General features: G+C 38.1%; 2 protein-coding genes across 2 annotated transcripts; one reads left to right on the forward strand and one right to left on the reverse strand.

Moving 5' to 3' along the window:
- The first annotated feature begins 9,900 nt into the window (after positions 1-9,900).
- On the forward strand, positions 9,901-10,551 carry LOC114420495. The gene has a single exon (XM_028386377.1). It carries the CDS (start codon positions 9,901-9,903, stop codon positions 10,549-10,551), a length of 651 nt encoding a protein of 216 aa, XP_028242178.1.
- A 2,584-nt stretch (positions 10,552-13,135) lies between these two features.
- LOC114420496 lies at positions 13,136-16,330 on the reverse strand. Its single transcript, XM_028386378.1, has one exon. The coding sequence runs from the start codon at positions 16,328-16,330 to the stop codon at positions 13,136-13,138; it is 3,195 nt and encodes a 1,064-aa protein (XP_028242179.1).
- Positions 16,331-16,932: the final 602 nt, after the last annotated feature.

Consider the following 16,932-nt stretch of genomic DNA (forward strand, 5'->3'; position numbering starts at 1 on the left):
TTGTTCCCTAATTACTACCACCAAATCCTTGCAGCATTTCCATTTCATTGACACGAGTGCAGGGCTTCAGACCTTCAAACCAAGTCTTTTAGGTACGTGGGACTGACAATCCTCTTTTTAGTTTTACTCACTAATTGCACCTCTTTGTTTGGTTGGTGTACCCCTGTTGTTGATACTGTAGCATCTTCTTGTTGACTTGCTATGTTATCCCCTGTATTTCATGAGCAGTCACTTGCCATATTCTATAGTTAGTTTTAATGATTGACTGCATTATAAAAAACTAGAAAGCAACTGTGTGTCTTTGAAAAGGAGATGAATTAATGAATACATTGTGATCTTGTTTCAATTCTTTTGTGGACATATTGCAGTAGAGGTGTTCAATAGTCTACTAATATTGCACAAACTGGTTTAAGTCAGCATGCTTAAATTTGCCCTGGGGTTTGTATGTGGTGTGGTGGATCGGCTGGTTTTATGTATTCAATTGGTGGGTCCTAGGCTTTTTTGCTTACTCTGAGTTTCATTTACCAAATTAGTGCATTGCATATAGTTTGATCCATATGTAGCTTTTCTAAAGTGGCTAAATAAATCTAATTTTATCTTTGATTCTGTTGTAATGTGTGTTAATTTGGTATTTCCAGCTAATGGTGGCATAATATTGTTTCAGCATATTAAATAATTGTAGACAGAAATTATTGAAAGATATGAATGAATTGGGATATGTTGCCCTTGGGGCAAATGATTTGAAAAGGAAACTTTACAAACTACTATACTAATGGAAAATAAAAAAATTTGAACCATAACAGGGCATAACAGGGTATCTAACAATACACCCAAGCACATCGGGCTGTACTTAAATTTGCTTCAAACCCACCCAACTTCAGAATTATTAAAATCCATACAATATAAAGCGCTTTACAGTTATTCCTATTTATATGCAGTTGCTGGTCTACAATTCATAACCAAAACCCATCCTTAATGGGCTTAATTAGTTGCAGGTGCAGTCTCCTTCTTTTCCTACATGACGAACTAATGCCACTAAGTAACTAACTATTCCACTATGGGTTATCTAACAGAATATCACTATGGTCTGTATCTAAACAAATCTCTACTAATGTGTGCACTGCCAAACTAATTGCATTACATTTCTGTCTATCTAGAATAGCATCCTAGATATGAAAATAGATAATACTAGACATAGCACTGGCAGAACATAAAAAAAAACAGATATATTGAATAATATCACAATAAAGCACCCATATATATGTTGATATCCTCTACAATAATATCACTGCAGCCCAGGTCTAATTCTTAATTATGCATTAATGATTGTATGTTCATACACATAAATACATATCACGGTATTATATAACTGCAGGCACATGTTAAAAAATTGTCTTATTATAAATTTATTAATATTTATAAAAGTAAGTTTTATTTTTTTTTTGAAATGCAAAGATAATTTATATTACTAAAAAAGTACCAGAGGTACTACAACATAAAAAGTAAGGGATCCTGTACAAGCAGGAACAAAAACAAACAAAAAACAACAAGCCCCCACCCTGCCCTACAATGAAAACATTAATTAAATACTAGACGCATTGCTGAAGACCACCACTGGAAAGGAACCTTGAAGTCCCTTTCCCAACCCCACAGCCAAGTCCACATGAGAAAAAGAGTTGAATCAGCCAGCTTAGAGATATCGAAGGGTTGATTATGAAAAATCAACTCATTTCTGAACTTCCAGATTGTATTTGTAACTGCTATCCACCACATCTTCCATCTTCTATTAGACCTCTTTGATCCTGCTAAAGGATGATGCTGGAGGAAGTTATCGATGGGCCTACAATGGATGACCCTATCTTCCTTCACCCAAGAAAAGAAATCCCACAAGAGAGGCAGAACCTTAGCACATGAGAAGAACAAATGAGAAGCGGATTCAGGTTGGCTATGCCAGAAGGGACAAAGGCCATTGTCAATGAGGATTTGTCTCTTAATTAAATTGTCCTTAGTAGGGAGTCTATCCCATAACAATCTCCAAGCAAAAGTTAAGGCTTTAGGAGGAATTTTAATCTCCCAAAGTTGCTGAAAACCCAGGTGCTGGCCTTCATAAAATTGCTCAGATTTGATAACTTGATATGCAGTTTTAGTAGATAAATTCCCATTAGGTTCAGCTCTCCATGTCCATGTGTCCTGCAGATTGATGTTAAGCTTAATTGCTGATATTTGATCAATAAATTTTGAAGCTGTCTCCATCTCATTATGAAATAGATGTCTTCTCCAAGAAAGGTTCCAGACCCACTCATTTTCAGAGCAAAACCCCACGTCTCCCAGCCTACAAAGTCTTTGGGAAGAAATTCTGAAAAGTTCAGGGAATTGGTCTTTTAAGGGAGTCCCCTCATCAGCCCAAGGATCTTCCCAAAAGAGGAACTGATCTCCCTACCCACCTTCCAGCAAATTTGGTTAAGAGGAGGATTCATACTCTGGTGTTGGATGATGGCTCTTAGGTCATCCACCAAGTAGAAAAATAGTGCTTTTTAGGCCCTTGATCTAATCCCCTCCAACCATGGTATTTGGAGACCAAAATCCTGTTCCAAAGCTGATGATGCTGGTGGAACAACATCCATTTCCATTTGAATAAGAGAGACTTGTTTAGTTGTTATTCGTTATGGTTCGAGTAATAATAACGATAACAATTCAGCCTGAATTGTTTGATATTGATTTTCTTTCTTGCAGAAAACAAAGAGGGGAACGAGCAACAATTTGAAGGTTGTACATTCAGGAACTAAAGAATTCAAAATAGCTAGTAATAAGAGGGATTTGTTTTTGGGATTTTCTGAGCACAAGAGGGGCTACGCAAGAAGCTTGCACTTGAGGAGGGAAGCATATTTGCAGCTAATGAACAACTTTCTTAACTATTTGTCATGCAGATTTGACTGTTTATTTTGCTATATGTAAATATAAATAGTATAAGGCTATGGCTTATGGAATGGTCTTTTTTACCCTAACAATCTTAGAAGTAAATATAGACCATGTTTTTACGCCATAGCCTTATACTATTGTGATTTACATATTAACAAAAAGAAGCAGCAAAAGTCTGAAAGGACAAATAGTTAACAAAGTTGTTCATTAGCTGCAAATTTCCTTCCCTCCTCAAGTGCAAGCTTCTTGCGTAGCCCCTCTTAATGCTCAGAAAATCCCAAAAACAAATCCCTCTTATTACTAGCTATTTTGAATTCTTTAGTTCTAAATGTACAACCTTCAAATTGTTGCTCGTTCCCTCTTTGTTTTCTGCAAAATCAAATCAAAATCAAACAGGTTTTTCCAGCAGAGATTTCCAAAACCTATGCAGTGCAGGCCACAGCTGAATGGGATATCTTCAGTACATTGGCCAACAGCAAAATCAGATGTTGGTGTCTAATTTTTATGAGGAGGAAATAAGGGCTTTCACAAGGAACTACTTGGAAAATGGAGGTGGGATATGCTTCAGCAAGTAACAAGTTATGGTCCAAGATACTGCATTCCAAGTATGGTGGATGGAGATCATTGGTGGAAGGCAGTAGAAGGAATAATGAGTCAGGTTGGTGGAAAGACTTAATGGAGGTTACACATGACAAAGATGAATTCTATCTCCAAGATGGCACTACTTGGAGGGTGGGATGCGGGGATAAATAAAATTCTGGGAGGACTCATGGGCTGGACACGGAAGGCTCAAAAGATAAATAAAATTCTGGGAGATAAAAAATTTTGGGATATCATGAGCCCAGGTTTAGAAGATTTGTAGATGAGTTCTATGTCAATGGCAGCTTTCCTAATGGAAGTAATGCTTCCTTTGTGGCATTGATTCCTAAAATGAATCATCCTCAGTCCTTCAATGATTATAGGCCTATATCCTTGATAGGTTGTATGTATAAATTATAGCAAGTTGCTGTCTAATAGATTGAGGTCTGTTATGGATGGGTTAATTGAATGAAAGGCAGTTTGCCTTCATTAAAGGAAGACATATCTCCATGGTATCTTGATACTCAATGAGGTGTTGAGGAGGCAAGGAGAACAAGAAACCAGTGATGATATTTAAGGTGGATTTTGAAAAGGCCTATGAATTCAGTGTCTTGGTCTTTTTGGACTACATGCTGTTTAGATTGGGGTTCTGCCCAAATGGAGATCATGGATATCAGCTTGCCTCCACTCAGCTTCTATATCAGTTTTGATTAATGGTAGCCCTCTAAGGAATTTACAACCTACAAGGGGTTTGAGACAAGGGACCCTCTAGCTCCCTTGCTCTTTAATATTGTAGGAGAAGGCATTACCGGTATGATGAGACAAGCAGTCCACAAAATTTCTATAGAAGCTTCTTGGTTGGAAAGACGAAGGAACTATAAATTTTACAGTATGCTGATGATACTGTTTTTGTTGGAGAGGCTGTGTGGGACAACATTCTTGTTATTAAGGCCTTATTAAGAGGATATGAACTAGTTTCTGGTTTAAAGATTAATTTTGCTAAAAGTCAGTTTGGGATTATTGGTGGTGGTGTCAATTGGGCTTTGGAAGCAGCTAACACCCTGCACTGCCGGCAGCTGGAGTATCCTTTCCTCTATCTTGGCATACCCATTGGGGATAATCCTCAAGTCAGCTGGTGTGGGATCCTATTGTTATGAAAGATTATGAAAGCAGCCCCTTGGGATATCCTCAAGTGTGATATCCCTTCAAAGGAATTTGATCTTTGGATCTTTTAGGTACGTGGGACTGACAATCCTCTTTTTAGTTTTACTCACTAATTGCACCTCTTTGTTTGGTTGGTGTACCCCTGTTGTTGATACTGTAGCATCTTCTTGTTGACTTGCTATGTTATCCCCTGTATTTCATGAGCAGTCACTTGCCATATTCTATAGTTAGTTTTAATGATTGACTGCATTATAAAAAACTAGAAAGCAACTGTGTGTCTTTGAAAAGGAGATGAATTAATGAATACATTGTGATCTTGTTTCAATTCTTTTGTGGACATATTGCAGTAGAGGTGTTCAATAGTCTACTAATATTGCACAAACTGGTTTAAGTCAGCATGCTTAAATTTGCCCTGGGGTTTGTATGTGGTGTGGTGGATCGGCTGGTTTTATGTATTCAATTGGTGGGTCCTAGGCTTTTTTGCTTACTCTGAGTTTCATTTACCAAATTAGTGCATTGCATATAGTTTGATCCATATGTAGCTTTTCTAAAGTGGCTAAATAAATCTAATTTTATCTTTGATTCTGTTGTAATGTGTGTTAATTTGGTATTTCCAGCTAATGGTGGCATAATATTGTTTCAGCATATTAAATAATTGTAGACAGAAATTATTGAAAGATATGAATGAATTGGGATATGTTGCCCTTGGGGCAAATGAATTTGAAAAGGAAACTTTACAAACTACTATACTAATGGAAAATAAAAAAATTTGAACCATAACAGGGCATAACAGGGTATCTAACAATACACCAAGCACATCGGGCTGTACTTAAATTTGCTTCAAACCACCCAACTTCAGAATTATTAAAATCCATACAATATAAAGCGCTTTACAGTTATTCTATTTATATGCAGTTGCTGGTCTACAATTCATAACCAAAAACCCATCCTTAATGGGCTTAATTAGTTGCAGGTGCAGTCTCCTTCTTTTCCTACATGACGAACTAATGCCACTAAGTAACTAACTATTCCACTATGGGTTATCTAACAGAATATCACTATGGTCTGTATCTAAACAAATCTCTACTAATGTGTGCACTGCCAAACTAATTGCATTACATTTCTGTCTATCTAGAATAGCATCCTAGATATGAAAATAGATAATACTAGACATAGCACTGGCAGAACATAAAAAAAAACAGATATATTGAATAATATCACAATAAAGCACCCATATATATGTTGATATCCTCTACAATAATATCACTGCAGCCCAGGTCTAATTCTTAATTATGCATTAATGATTGTATGTTCATACACATAAATACATATCACGGTATTATATAACTGCAGGCACATGTTAAAAAATTGTCTTATTATAAATTTATTAATATTTATAAAAGTAAGTTTTATTTTTTTTTTGAAATGCAAAGATAATTTATATTACTAAAAAAGTACCAGAGGTACTACAACATAAAAAGTAGGGATCCTGTACAAGCAGGAACAAAAACAAACAAAAAACAACAAGCCCCCACCCTGCCCTACAATGAAAACATTAATTAAATACTAGACGCATTGCTGAAGACCACCACTGGAAAGGAACCTTGAAGTCCCTTTCCCAACCCCACAGCCAAGTCCACATGAGAAAAAGAGTTGAATCAGCCAGCTTAGAGATATCGAAGGGTTGATTATGAAAAATCAACTCATTTCTGAACTTCCAGATTGTATTTGTAACTGCTATCCACCACATCTTCCATCTTCTATTAGACCTCTTTGATCCTGCTAAAGGATGATGCTGGAGGAAGTTATCGATGGGCCTACAATGGATGACCCTATCTTCCTTCACCCAAGAAAAGAAATCCCACAAGAGAGGCAGAACCTTAGCACATGAGAAGAACAAATGAGAAGCGGATTCAGGTTGGCTATGCCAGAAGGGACAAAGGCCATTGTCAATGAGGATTTGTCTCTTAATTAAATTGTCCTTAGTAGGGAGTCTATCCCATAACAATCTCCAAGCAAAAGTTAAGGCTTTAGGAGGAATTTTAATCTCCCAAAGTTGCTGAAAACCCAGGTGCTGGCCTTCATAAAATTGCTCAGATTTGATAACTTGATATGCAGTTTTAGTAGATAAATTCCCATTAGGTTCAGCTCTCCATGTCCATGTGTCCTGCAGATTGATGTTAAGCTTAATTGCTGATATTTGATCAATAAATTTTGAAGCTGTCTCCATCTCATTATGAAATAGATGTCTTCTCCAAGAAAGGTTCCAGACCCACTCATTTTCAGAGCAAAACCCCACGTCTCCCAGCCTACAAAGTCTTTGGGAAGAAATTCTGAAAAGTTCAGGGAATTGGTCTTTTAAGGGAGTCCCCTCATCAGCCCAAGGATCTTCCCAAAAGAGGAACTGATCTCCCCTACCCACCTTCCAGCAAATTTGGTTAAGAGGAGGATTCATACTCTGGTGTTGGATGATGGCTCTTAGGTCATCCCACCAAGTAGAAAAATAGTGCTTTTTAGGCCCTTGATCTAATCCCCTCCAACCATGGTATTTGGAGACCAAAATCCTGTTCCAAAGCTGATGATGCTGGTGGAACAACATCCATTTCCATTTGAATAAGAGAGACTTGTTTAGTTGTTATTCGTTATGGTTCGAGTAATAATAACGATAACAATTCAGCCTGAATTGTTTGATATTGATTTTCTTTCTTGCAGAAAACAAAGAGGGGAACGAGCAACAATTTGAAGGTTGTACATTCAGGAACTAAAGAATTCAAAATAGCTAGTAATAAGAGGGATTTGTTTTTGGGATTTTCTGAGCACCAAGAGGGGCTACGCAAGAAGCTTGCACTTGAGGAGGGAAGCATATTTGCAGCTAATGAACAACTTTCTTAACTATTTGTCATGCAGATTTGACTGTTTATTTTGCTAATATGTAAATATAAATAGTATAAGGCTATGGCTTATGGACATGGTCTTTTTTACCCCTAACAATCTTAGAAGTAAATATAGACCATGTTTTACGCCATAGCCTTATACTATTGTGATTTACATATTAACAAAAAGAAGCAGCAAAAGTCTGAAAGGACAAATAGTTAACAAAGTTGTTCATTAGCTGCAAATTTCCTTCCCTCCTCAAGTGCAAGCTTCTTGCGTAGCCCCTCTTAATGCTCAGAAAATCCCAAAAACAAATCCCTCTTATTACTAGCTATTTTGAATTCTTTAGTTCCTAAATGTACAACCTTCAAATTGTTGCTCGTTCCCCTCTTTGTTTTCTGCAAAAAATCAAATCAAAATCAAACAGGTTTTTCCAGCAGAGATTTCCAAAACCTATGCAGTGCAGGCCACAGCTGAATGGGATATCCTTCAGTAACATTGGCCAACAGCAAAATCAGATGTTGGTGTCTAATTTTTATGAGGAGGAAATAAGGGCTTTCAACAAGGAACTACTTGGAAAATGGAGGTGGGATATGCTTCAGCAAAGTAACAAGTTATGGTCCAAGATACTGCATTCCAAGTATGGTGGATGGAGATCATTGGTGGAAGGCAGTAGAAGGAATAATGAGTCAGGTTGGTGGAAAGACTTAATGGAGGTTACACATGACCAACAGATGAATTCTATCCTCCAAGATGGCACTACTTGGAGGGTGGGATGCGGGGATAAAATAAAATTCTGGGAGGACTCATGGGCTGGACACGGAAAGGCTCAAAAGATAAAATAAAATTCTGGGAGATCAAAAATTTTGGGATATCATGAGCCCAGAGTTTAGAAGATTTGTAGATGAGTTCTATGTCAATGGCAGCTTTCCTAATGGAAGTAATGCTTCCTTTGTGGCATTGATTCCTAAAATGAATCATCCTCAGTCCTTCAATGATTATAGGCCTATATCCTTGATAGGTTGTATGTATAAAATTATAGCCAAGTTGCTGTCTAATAGATTGAGGTCTGTTATGGATGGGTTAATTGATGAAAGGCAGTTTGCCTTCATTAAAGGAAGACATATCCTCCATGGTATCTTGATACTCAATGAGGTGGTTGAGGAGGCAAGGAGAAACAAGAAACCAGTGATGATATTTAAGGTGGATTTTGAAAAGGCCTATGATTCAGTGTCTTGGTCTTTTTTGGACTACATGCTGTTTAGATTGGGGTTCTGCCCAAAATGGAGATCATGGATATCAGCTTGCCTCCACTCAGCTTCTATATCAGTTTTGATTAATGGTAGCCCCTCTAAGGAATTTACACCTACAAGGGGTTTGAGACAAGGGGACCCTCTAGCTCCCTTGCTCTTTAATATTGTAGGAGAAGGCATTACCGGTATGATGAGACAAGCAGTCCACAAAAATTTCTATAGAAGCTTCTTGGTTGGAAAGACGAAGGAACCTATCAACATTTTACAGTATGCTGATGATACTGTTTTTGTTGGAGAGGCTGTGTGGGACAACATTCTTGTTATTAAGGCCTTATTAAGAGGATATGAACTAGTTTCTGGTTTAAAGATTAATTTTGCTAAAAGTCAGTTTGGGATTATTGGTGGTGGTGTCAATTGGGCTTTGGAAGCAGCTAACACCCTGCACTGCCGGCAGCTGGAGTATCCTTTCCTCTATCTTGGCATACCCATTGGGGATAATCCCTCAAGTCAGCTGGTGTGGGATCCTATTGTTATGAAAGATTATGAAAGCAGCCCCTTGGGATATCCCTCAAGTGTGATATCCCTTCAAAGGAATTTTCTGTGGGGTGGAGACATTGATCATAAAAAAATCCCTTGGGTGAAATGGGATGATATTTGTTTGCCTAAGTCTGATGGGGGACTGGGGATAAAGGATATCTCCAAATTCAACTTAGCTTTGTTGGGTAGATGGTTATGGGCTTTTGCATCTGATCAGCATCAGCTATGGGTTAGAGTTTTAACCTCTAAATATGGTGGCTGGTCAGAATTTCAATATAATAGAGACAGAAGGGCCTATTCTCATTGGTGGAGAGACATTAGAAGCTTGTATCATCAGTTGGACTGCAGTATTTTTAAAGAGAACTTGTCTTGGAAGGTTGGGTGTGGGGAAAATATCAAATTCTGGTCTGACAATTGGCTAGGGGAACAATACACCCTACAGCAGAAGTACAACCAGCTTTTCCTCATAAGTAGACAACAAAAGGCTCTCATGTCACAAATGGGCCATTTTAACAATAATAGCTAGTGCTGGGACTTGAGGTGGAGGAGGAACCTATTTGATCATGAAAGTCAGATGGCTGTTCAGTTTTTGGAGGAGATCAGCAATGTGCCTATTCAAAGCCAGGTCAAGGATAATATGATATGGTTGCCTGAACCTAATGGACAGTACACCACTAGGTCAGCTTATAGTTTATGTATGAATACCAGGTCAGTAAATTCTGAAGACAAGATCTTTAAGACAATTTGGCAGCTGCATATTCCCCCTCGGGCAGTCATTTTCTGTTGGAGACTTCTGAAGAATAGACTCCCTACGAAGGTCAACCTCTTAAGAAGAAATGTTTTTACTCAGGCAACCACGTGCTCCTTATGTGATTGTGTGCAAGAAGATGCAGCTCATTTGTTCTTTAACTGTAAAAAGACAATTGGACTGTGGTGGGAATCTCTGAGCTGGGTTCGGGGAGCAGGTCCACTTTCCATTAATCCTGTTCACCACTTCTATCAATTCTGTGATGGGTTTGGGACAAATGTGAATTATACTACAAGGTGTGGGTGGTGGATTGCCTTAACGTGCTCTATATGGCAGCATAGGAATCAACTGATTTTCCAAGGAAAACCTTTTGATCCTTGTAAAGTCATGGACTATGCTATTTATCTAGCTTGGTCTTGGATAAAGGCTAAGGATAAAGATTTTAGTACTAGTTTCAACCAAAAGGAAGAAACATAAATACCCATTACAGTGGGATATAGTATGCATTTACAATCAATGCCAGTGGCATGGCTTGCAATTGCAAGGTTCCACTCTATAGTCTATATCAATTCAACACCTTTTATTGAATCCTACCGCAAAAAAAAGGGAAGTCAACCTGAAATTTAATCTTTAAGGTATTTTGCAATTTACAGTTGGGGTTCCATGCCAAACATATAAGCAGCCCCCAACAAGGTTTTGGGCCTGCAAGTATTACCTACCATTTGATATTAGGACAATGCCATATTTGGTGTGTGGGCATGAAATTACCATACACATCTTAATATCTACTATTCACCTAATATGTTCAATGTTATGTGAGGGCTTGGGATGGCCTTCAAGCCCATGTCGCTTAAATCTTAATCATGTTTTAAAATAAAATTAATCCAGTCAAATAAAAATCATGAAATAAATTATAAATTATTATATGCATGTAGAGGGGAAAATACAGTTATAAACAAAACAATTAGAAATTTTTTGAAAGATCAAATAACATAAAAAAAAGGGTGGTTTCTTTGGCTATTTTTGCAGCAAGTTAGTGGTTTTTTTTAGTGGTTTAAGTGGTGACGGTGAACTAAAGGGACTTGAGTTCTAGTTTCATCTCTATTATTTGTCATCATCCAGTGGACGTGCTGGGGGTAGTTATCGGACATGTTTTTTTTAAAAGCAACGATATTTGATTAATAAGCACCAAAGATGCTAAAAACAGAAAATAGCAAGTAGCAGGAAGCTACTGCATCAATACCCACACGATCTGCCAAGAGAAACAATATCTCCACAACAACACACACCTACTTGAGAGTAAATCTATCAAAATAAAATGTAGCTTTTTTTTGGATGTTGCAGGTTTTGAACTAAAGACTTGAGGCTTGTGACATTTAATTAAACAACGAAATAACTAAAGACTTGCAAGTGTAATATAAATCTTCATCTATTTTATGTTAAAGTTGTTGACAATGTGCATGCCACAATAAACAAGGAAATAACTTCTGCCTGCTGGTACAAACCTTAACAATATTTTGGTTTTTTATTTCCTATTTTCCTAAATAATTATCATCTTCTGTACAGTTTATTTGTGACCTTCAAAGATTTGTATAAAAAACCGTGAAAACAACCAAGTTCATGTCACATTTTAATATTTCTTTGCGAAAACACAGAGTGAAAGCAGGAAATCTGGTAGGAAATATTTAACGTTTAACGTTGCCTTGAAATTGAAATATGGCAAAAGAGTAAAAGGTAAGAAGTGATACCTTAAATTTGACACTATTGCATAATGTCAAGGATTGTACCAGTGATTGAGGATTGATGTGGGGCAAAAATGCCTTTAGAGATTAGCATTAGAAGGTGCTATTCTTCCTTCCCAGACTTATCTCAACATGTTCCACCGCTAGTAGTGGATGTTTGGACCACTATAAAACACACACAAGTACACCCATTTTACTATCCACTTATTTCCCAATTCAACCATTTGTCACTCTTTATCTTTTTCATTTCATGAATCAATTCCTACATTACTCAATCAATACTGATCCATCTTCCACGTATAAAGAACACTTTACAGAAACATTTACCTTATTCAAATAAAATTACTTGCGTAAATTCTGCTTATATAAACAAAATTAGTTAATAATAGATTGTCTACTACTACTGTTCAAGAAAGCAAATCAAAGTTGCTGATATTTTAGCAAAACAGTGTCTACTACTACTGTTTTAGAATTTTTGACATTGTTCCTTATTTCATTGGTATTACATAATTAGCATATACACGTTTCATCCACGTGGTTTAGTTATCAATTTAAATTTGTGAAGTTATTATACACATGATTTGTTATGTTCTGTATCTTTGATCTGCCAATATTTGTTCTCTACCTCATCTAAGTAACTAATATTCATATTTAAAATAAAAACTGCCCTTGTGTCGTTCTTTACAAATATGGGAGTCTACGATATCAAATCAACTATTCAAATAAAGGACAAGTCATTTAAAATAAAGGGCAGCAAACACGTGTAGAGATTATAAAGGACAAATATTTGATATATGCACAAATATGTTTTTAACAGAAAAATTGATGGGTAATTCAAATATACTATTTGGTATGAAGGACTTACTAGAATGTCATTCCACACTATGTCTTTTAGCGTTTCAGGTACGTCTTTCCAATTATTGTGGATAATGGGAACCTTTTCTCGCGCCACTACGCCTAGGTAGCTGTGGAACTTTTCACGCATCGGTCCCGATGCTCTCCCGGTAGCGGGATCCACATAAACTGCCGGTCTGGGCTGATCCACGGTTCTTAATGTCAATGTTCTCAACCGTGTCGTTGTTCTACTCCTCTTGGAAGTCGCCTCTGATTGACCATCGGACTGCGGGGGAGACGTCGGATCTGTGGCCATGATCCTGTAAAAAAAATACACAATTAATATTAATCTTCAGATTTACAAATTAACCACAGCAAAGGCGTACTAGTAAAATAATCATTATATTTACACATTAAACAAAGCAAAGGCGTACTAGTAAAATAATCATTATATTTACACATTAAACAAAGCATTACTTTCGCACTCAGCCTGTAGGAATGTTTTCCCATAGACCTTCATCATGATCTACACGATTTGCATGTCCATCATCCACTTCATCAGCTTCATTCATTGAAGGCAATTGTTTCGAAAAACCAGACATTTGAGCAATGTCAAGGGTTGACTCATCGTTATGGTAATTCATTCCACTTGGTCTTCCTTGCAGAACCACACACAATCTTGAATTACATGGATCTTGTACATAGAAAACTTGTCTGGCTTGTGCTGCCATAATGAAAGGTTCCTCCATATATGCCACCTTACTAAGGTCTACCAAAGTAAATCCCAATGGATCTTGAAACACACCCGTTGTCCCGTTGACCCACTGACACTTAAAAACAGGCACTCTAAATGCTGTATAATCAACCTCCCAAATTTCTTGAATGACACCAAAGTAAGACATGGATGCTCGAATGGGGTTGTTGTCCGATGTACTGCAAAAGTGATCCGAATCAGCATCAACACAGACCCCGCTGTTTTGTACCAAACTTTTATCATCTTGGGACTTTGTGTAGAATGAATAATTGTTAATGTCATACCCCTTCCATGTAGGGACATTCAGATTTGGGCCAATGGCTAACAATGTCAGTCTTCTGGAAACAGTTTTATCAGCAACTATTGTTTGTCTAAACCAATTTATGAAAGTTTTGTTGTGCTCTTGCAATACCCTCATCATGTTCATTTTGGGGTGACTATCTCTAACATGTTTTTTGTGAGCCTCAATGTACGGAAACACCTCTGTTGTGTTGTTTAATATATACAAATGTGCTTGTGACACGTCATGTCTAGTCATTGTCACAACATTGTATCCACGAGTACCCTTTCCGGCTTTTGGCTGCTCATGCCGGGATGCAGGAACACCAACAGGTTTCAATGAGTCAATGTACTGTGAGGCAAACTCAATGCATTCTTCAGCAACGTATCTTTCCACTATTGAGGCCTCTGGTCGATGTCGATTCTTCGTATAACCCTTTAAGACCTTCATGTACCGCTCAACTGGATACATCCATCTAAAATACACAGGACCACAAGACCTTATTTCCCTTACCAGATGAACAACTAAGTGTACCATAATGTCAAAAAATGAAGGAGGGAAAAACATCTCCATTTGACAAAGGACAATGGAAACCTCATCTTCCAAAGCATCCAACTGTTTAGGGTCAATGACCTTCGCACATATAGCATTAAAAATGAAACACAAGCGACTGATTGCAACACGGACCTTCTCAGGCAATGTTCCGCGGATTGCAACAGGCAAAAGTTGTTGCATTAACACATGACAATCATGCGATTTCAAGCCAACCAACTTAAGCTCATTCACAGACACAAGACTCTTGATGTTTGAAGAGTAGCCTTGTGGGACTTTCATATTACGCAAGCATTCACAAAAACTTCTCTTTTCAGCTGTTGACATTGTATAACAGGCTGGGGGCAGATATGTCCTGGTACCTTTTGAGATAGGATGCAAAACCTGACGTATACCCATGTCAACCAAGTCTTGACGACACTTGAAACCATCCTTTGTCTTGCCTTTCATGTTTAGGAGGGTCCCAATTAAAGAATCACAAACATTTTTCTCGACATGCATCACGTCTATACAATGCCTAACATGATGATCGGACCAGTACGCAAGATCAAAGAAAATAGACTTCTTTTTCCACATGTTTGAAGTGGATGATGGTTTTTTTGGGGACTTGCCGAACATATTTTCGACATCCTTGACCCGCTGATATACTTCATCACCAGTTAATGGAATTGGCGCGGTTTCATGTTCTTGAGTTCCATCGAATGCCTTCTTCAATCGTCGATACGGATGAAACTGTTTGAGAAATCTTCGGTGCCTAGTATAGACAGTCTTCTTTCCATGTTTAAGTTGGCGGAAACTTGTATTTTGCTCACATATAGGACATGCGTGATGTCCTTTGACACTATATCCACTTAAATTTCCGTAGGCTGGAAAGTCATTTATGGTACAAAAAACCATTGCACGCAACTTGAAAGCATGCTGCAAATTTGCGTCCCATACATCAACCCCTTCATCCCACAATTTCCGCAAATCGTCAATTAAAGGTCTTAGATATACGTCGATATCATTACCTGGTTGTCTTGGACCAGCTATCATCATACTCAGCATAACATACTTTCGCTTCATGCACAACCACGGAGGGAGATTATAAATGAACAGCAAAACGGGCCATGAGCTATGGTTAGTAGTTAATGTTCCAAATGGGTTCATTCCGTCTGTTGCAAGACCAAGCCTTAAATTTCTAGGCTCGGCCCCAAAGTCAGGATATAGACGATCAATTTCCTTCCATTGCGGGCTATCTGCAGGATGTCGCATCAATCCATCTGATTTTTTGGTATTTGCATGCCACATAAGGTTTTTTGCATCTTCCCCATTAGCAAACAACCGCTTAAACCTTCGTATTATTGGGAGATACCAACACACCTTCGCTGGACGGCGGTTGGCGGCAGATACTAGTACAGTAGAATCTCCGTTGCTCGTTTTGTACCTTGAAACCCCGCACACAGGGCAGTCATGTAGTTCAGCAAATTCACCTCTGTACAAAATGCAGTCATTACAACATGCATGAATTTTTTCGTACTGCATCCCAACTGGACATAAAATCTTCTTTGCTTCGTAGTGATTCTTTGGCAACACGTTATCAGCAGGAAGAATTGTTTTCAACAACATCAGCAACTCACTAAAACTCTTGTCACTCCACCCAAATTGGGCCTTCAAGTTAACTAGAGCTAACACAGCAGACAACTTTGTGAAAGATGTGCAGCCGGAATACAAAGGCATTTTTGAATCAACTTCTATGTTGTCATACAACGCTGCATGTGCCTCTTCAAACCCCTCTTGCCCAAGATCGCGAATCATTTCTTCTATAGGATTTCCACTGGCTGCAGTAACATCGTCAGGCTGTGACATGTCAGCTGTATCGAGGGATTCCCCATGCCATATCCACTTTGTGTAGCTACGAATTATTCCCTCACAAATAAGATGAGTTCTTATGTCATCAATTGTTTGGCGTCTCCCATTTGCACACTTCACACATGGACAAAAAAATTTCCCCCACATAGGTTCCGCTTTACTTTGAGCAAACTGCAAAAACTCTTCAACACCATTCTCGTACTCTTCAGTGATACGTGATGCGTTCATCCAACTTCGATCCATGTTACACCTTCTATGTAAAACGTTAGTGGCTTAGGGATTACTTGACATGCATCACAAGCATAGAGCACCAATTGCAGTAGAAAACACAGCAGCACTGCACCGTTTGTACAAAACGCTGCATTACAAAACACAATAGCAAGTGCAGTTAGTTGGACCAACAATGCTAACAAGTCAAATGGTGCATGGCTGTTTCAAGGGATTTGGCATTTTTCAACAAAAACTGCAGAAACGACAGCATCGAAATTGAATGACGAAAGTGGTGCAATTCAAATTCAGCTTCATTTTTCAGCTTGGTCTTGGCTAAAAGCTAGGGAGAAAGGATTCAACACTAGCTTTAATCACTGGTCCTCTAATATAAAGGATCACTTTGGTTAATCTATGTGGTTTTGAACTTTTTGGTGAGTTCTTTGGGTTTTATATTTGGGAGGCAGCACCATTAGCCATCTTCCAACGGTCAATGACATGCTCCGCATGCAAGGGGACTGGAGAAATTTGAACAGCTTGCAATACATGTTATGGGGATGGTCGGGTAAGGAAATAAAAAGGCGGAGATGAAGAGATTTATTGTAGCCTACTTCAATACACCTAGTACTGAATTTTAT

Source organism: Glycine soja, chromosome 7 (genome assembly GCF_004193775.1).
Source record: "Glycine soja cultivar W05 chromosome 7, ASM419377v2, whole genome shotgun sequence".
Lineage (NCBI taxonomy): Eukaryota > Viridiplantae > Streptophyta > Magnoliopsida > Fabales > Fabaceae > Glycine > Glycine soja.

Coding starts and splice junctions, on each gene's coding strand:
- LOC114420495 (XM_028386377.1), top strand. CDS start 9,901: ATGGCTGTTCAGTTTTTGGAGGAGATCAGCAATGTGCCTATTCAAAGC.
- LOC114420496 (XM_028386378.1), bottom strand. CDS start 16,330: ATGGATCGAAGTTGGATGAACGCATCACGTATCACTGAAGAGTACGAG.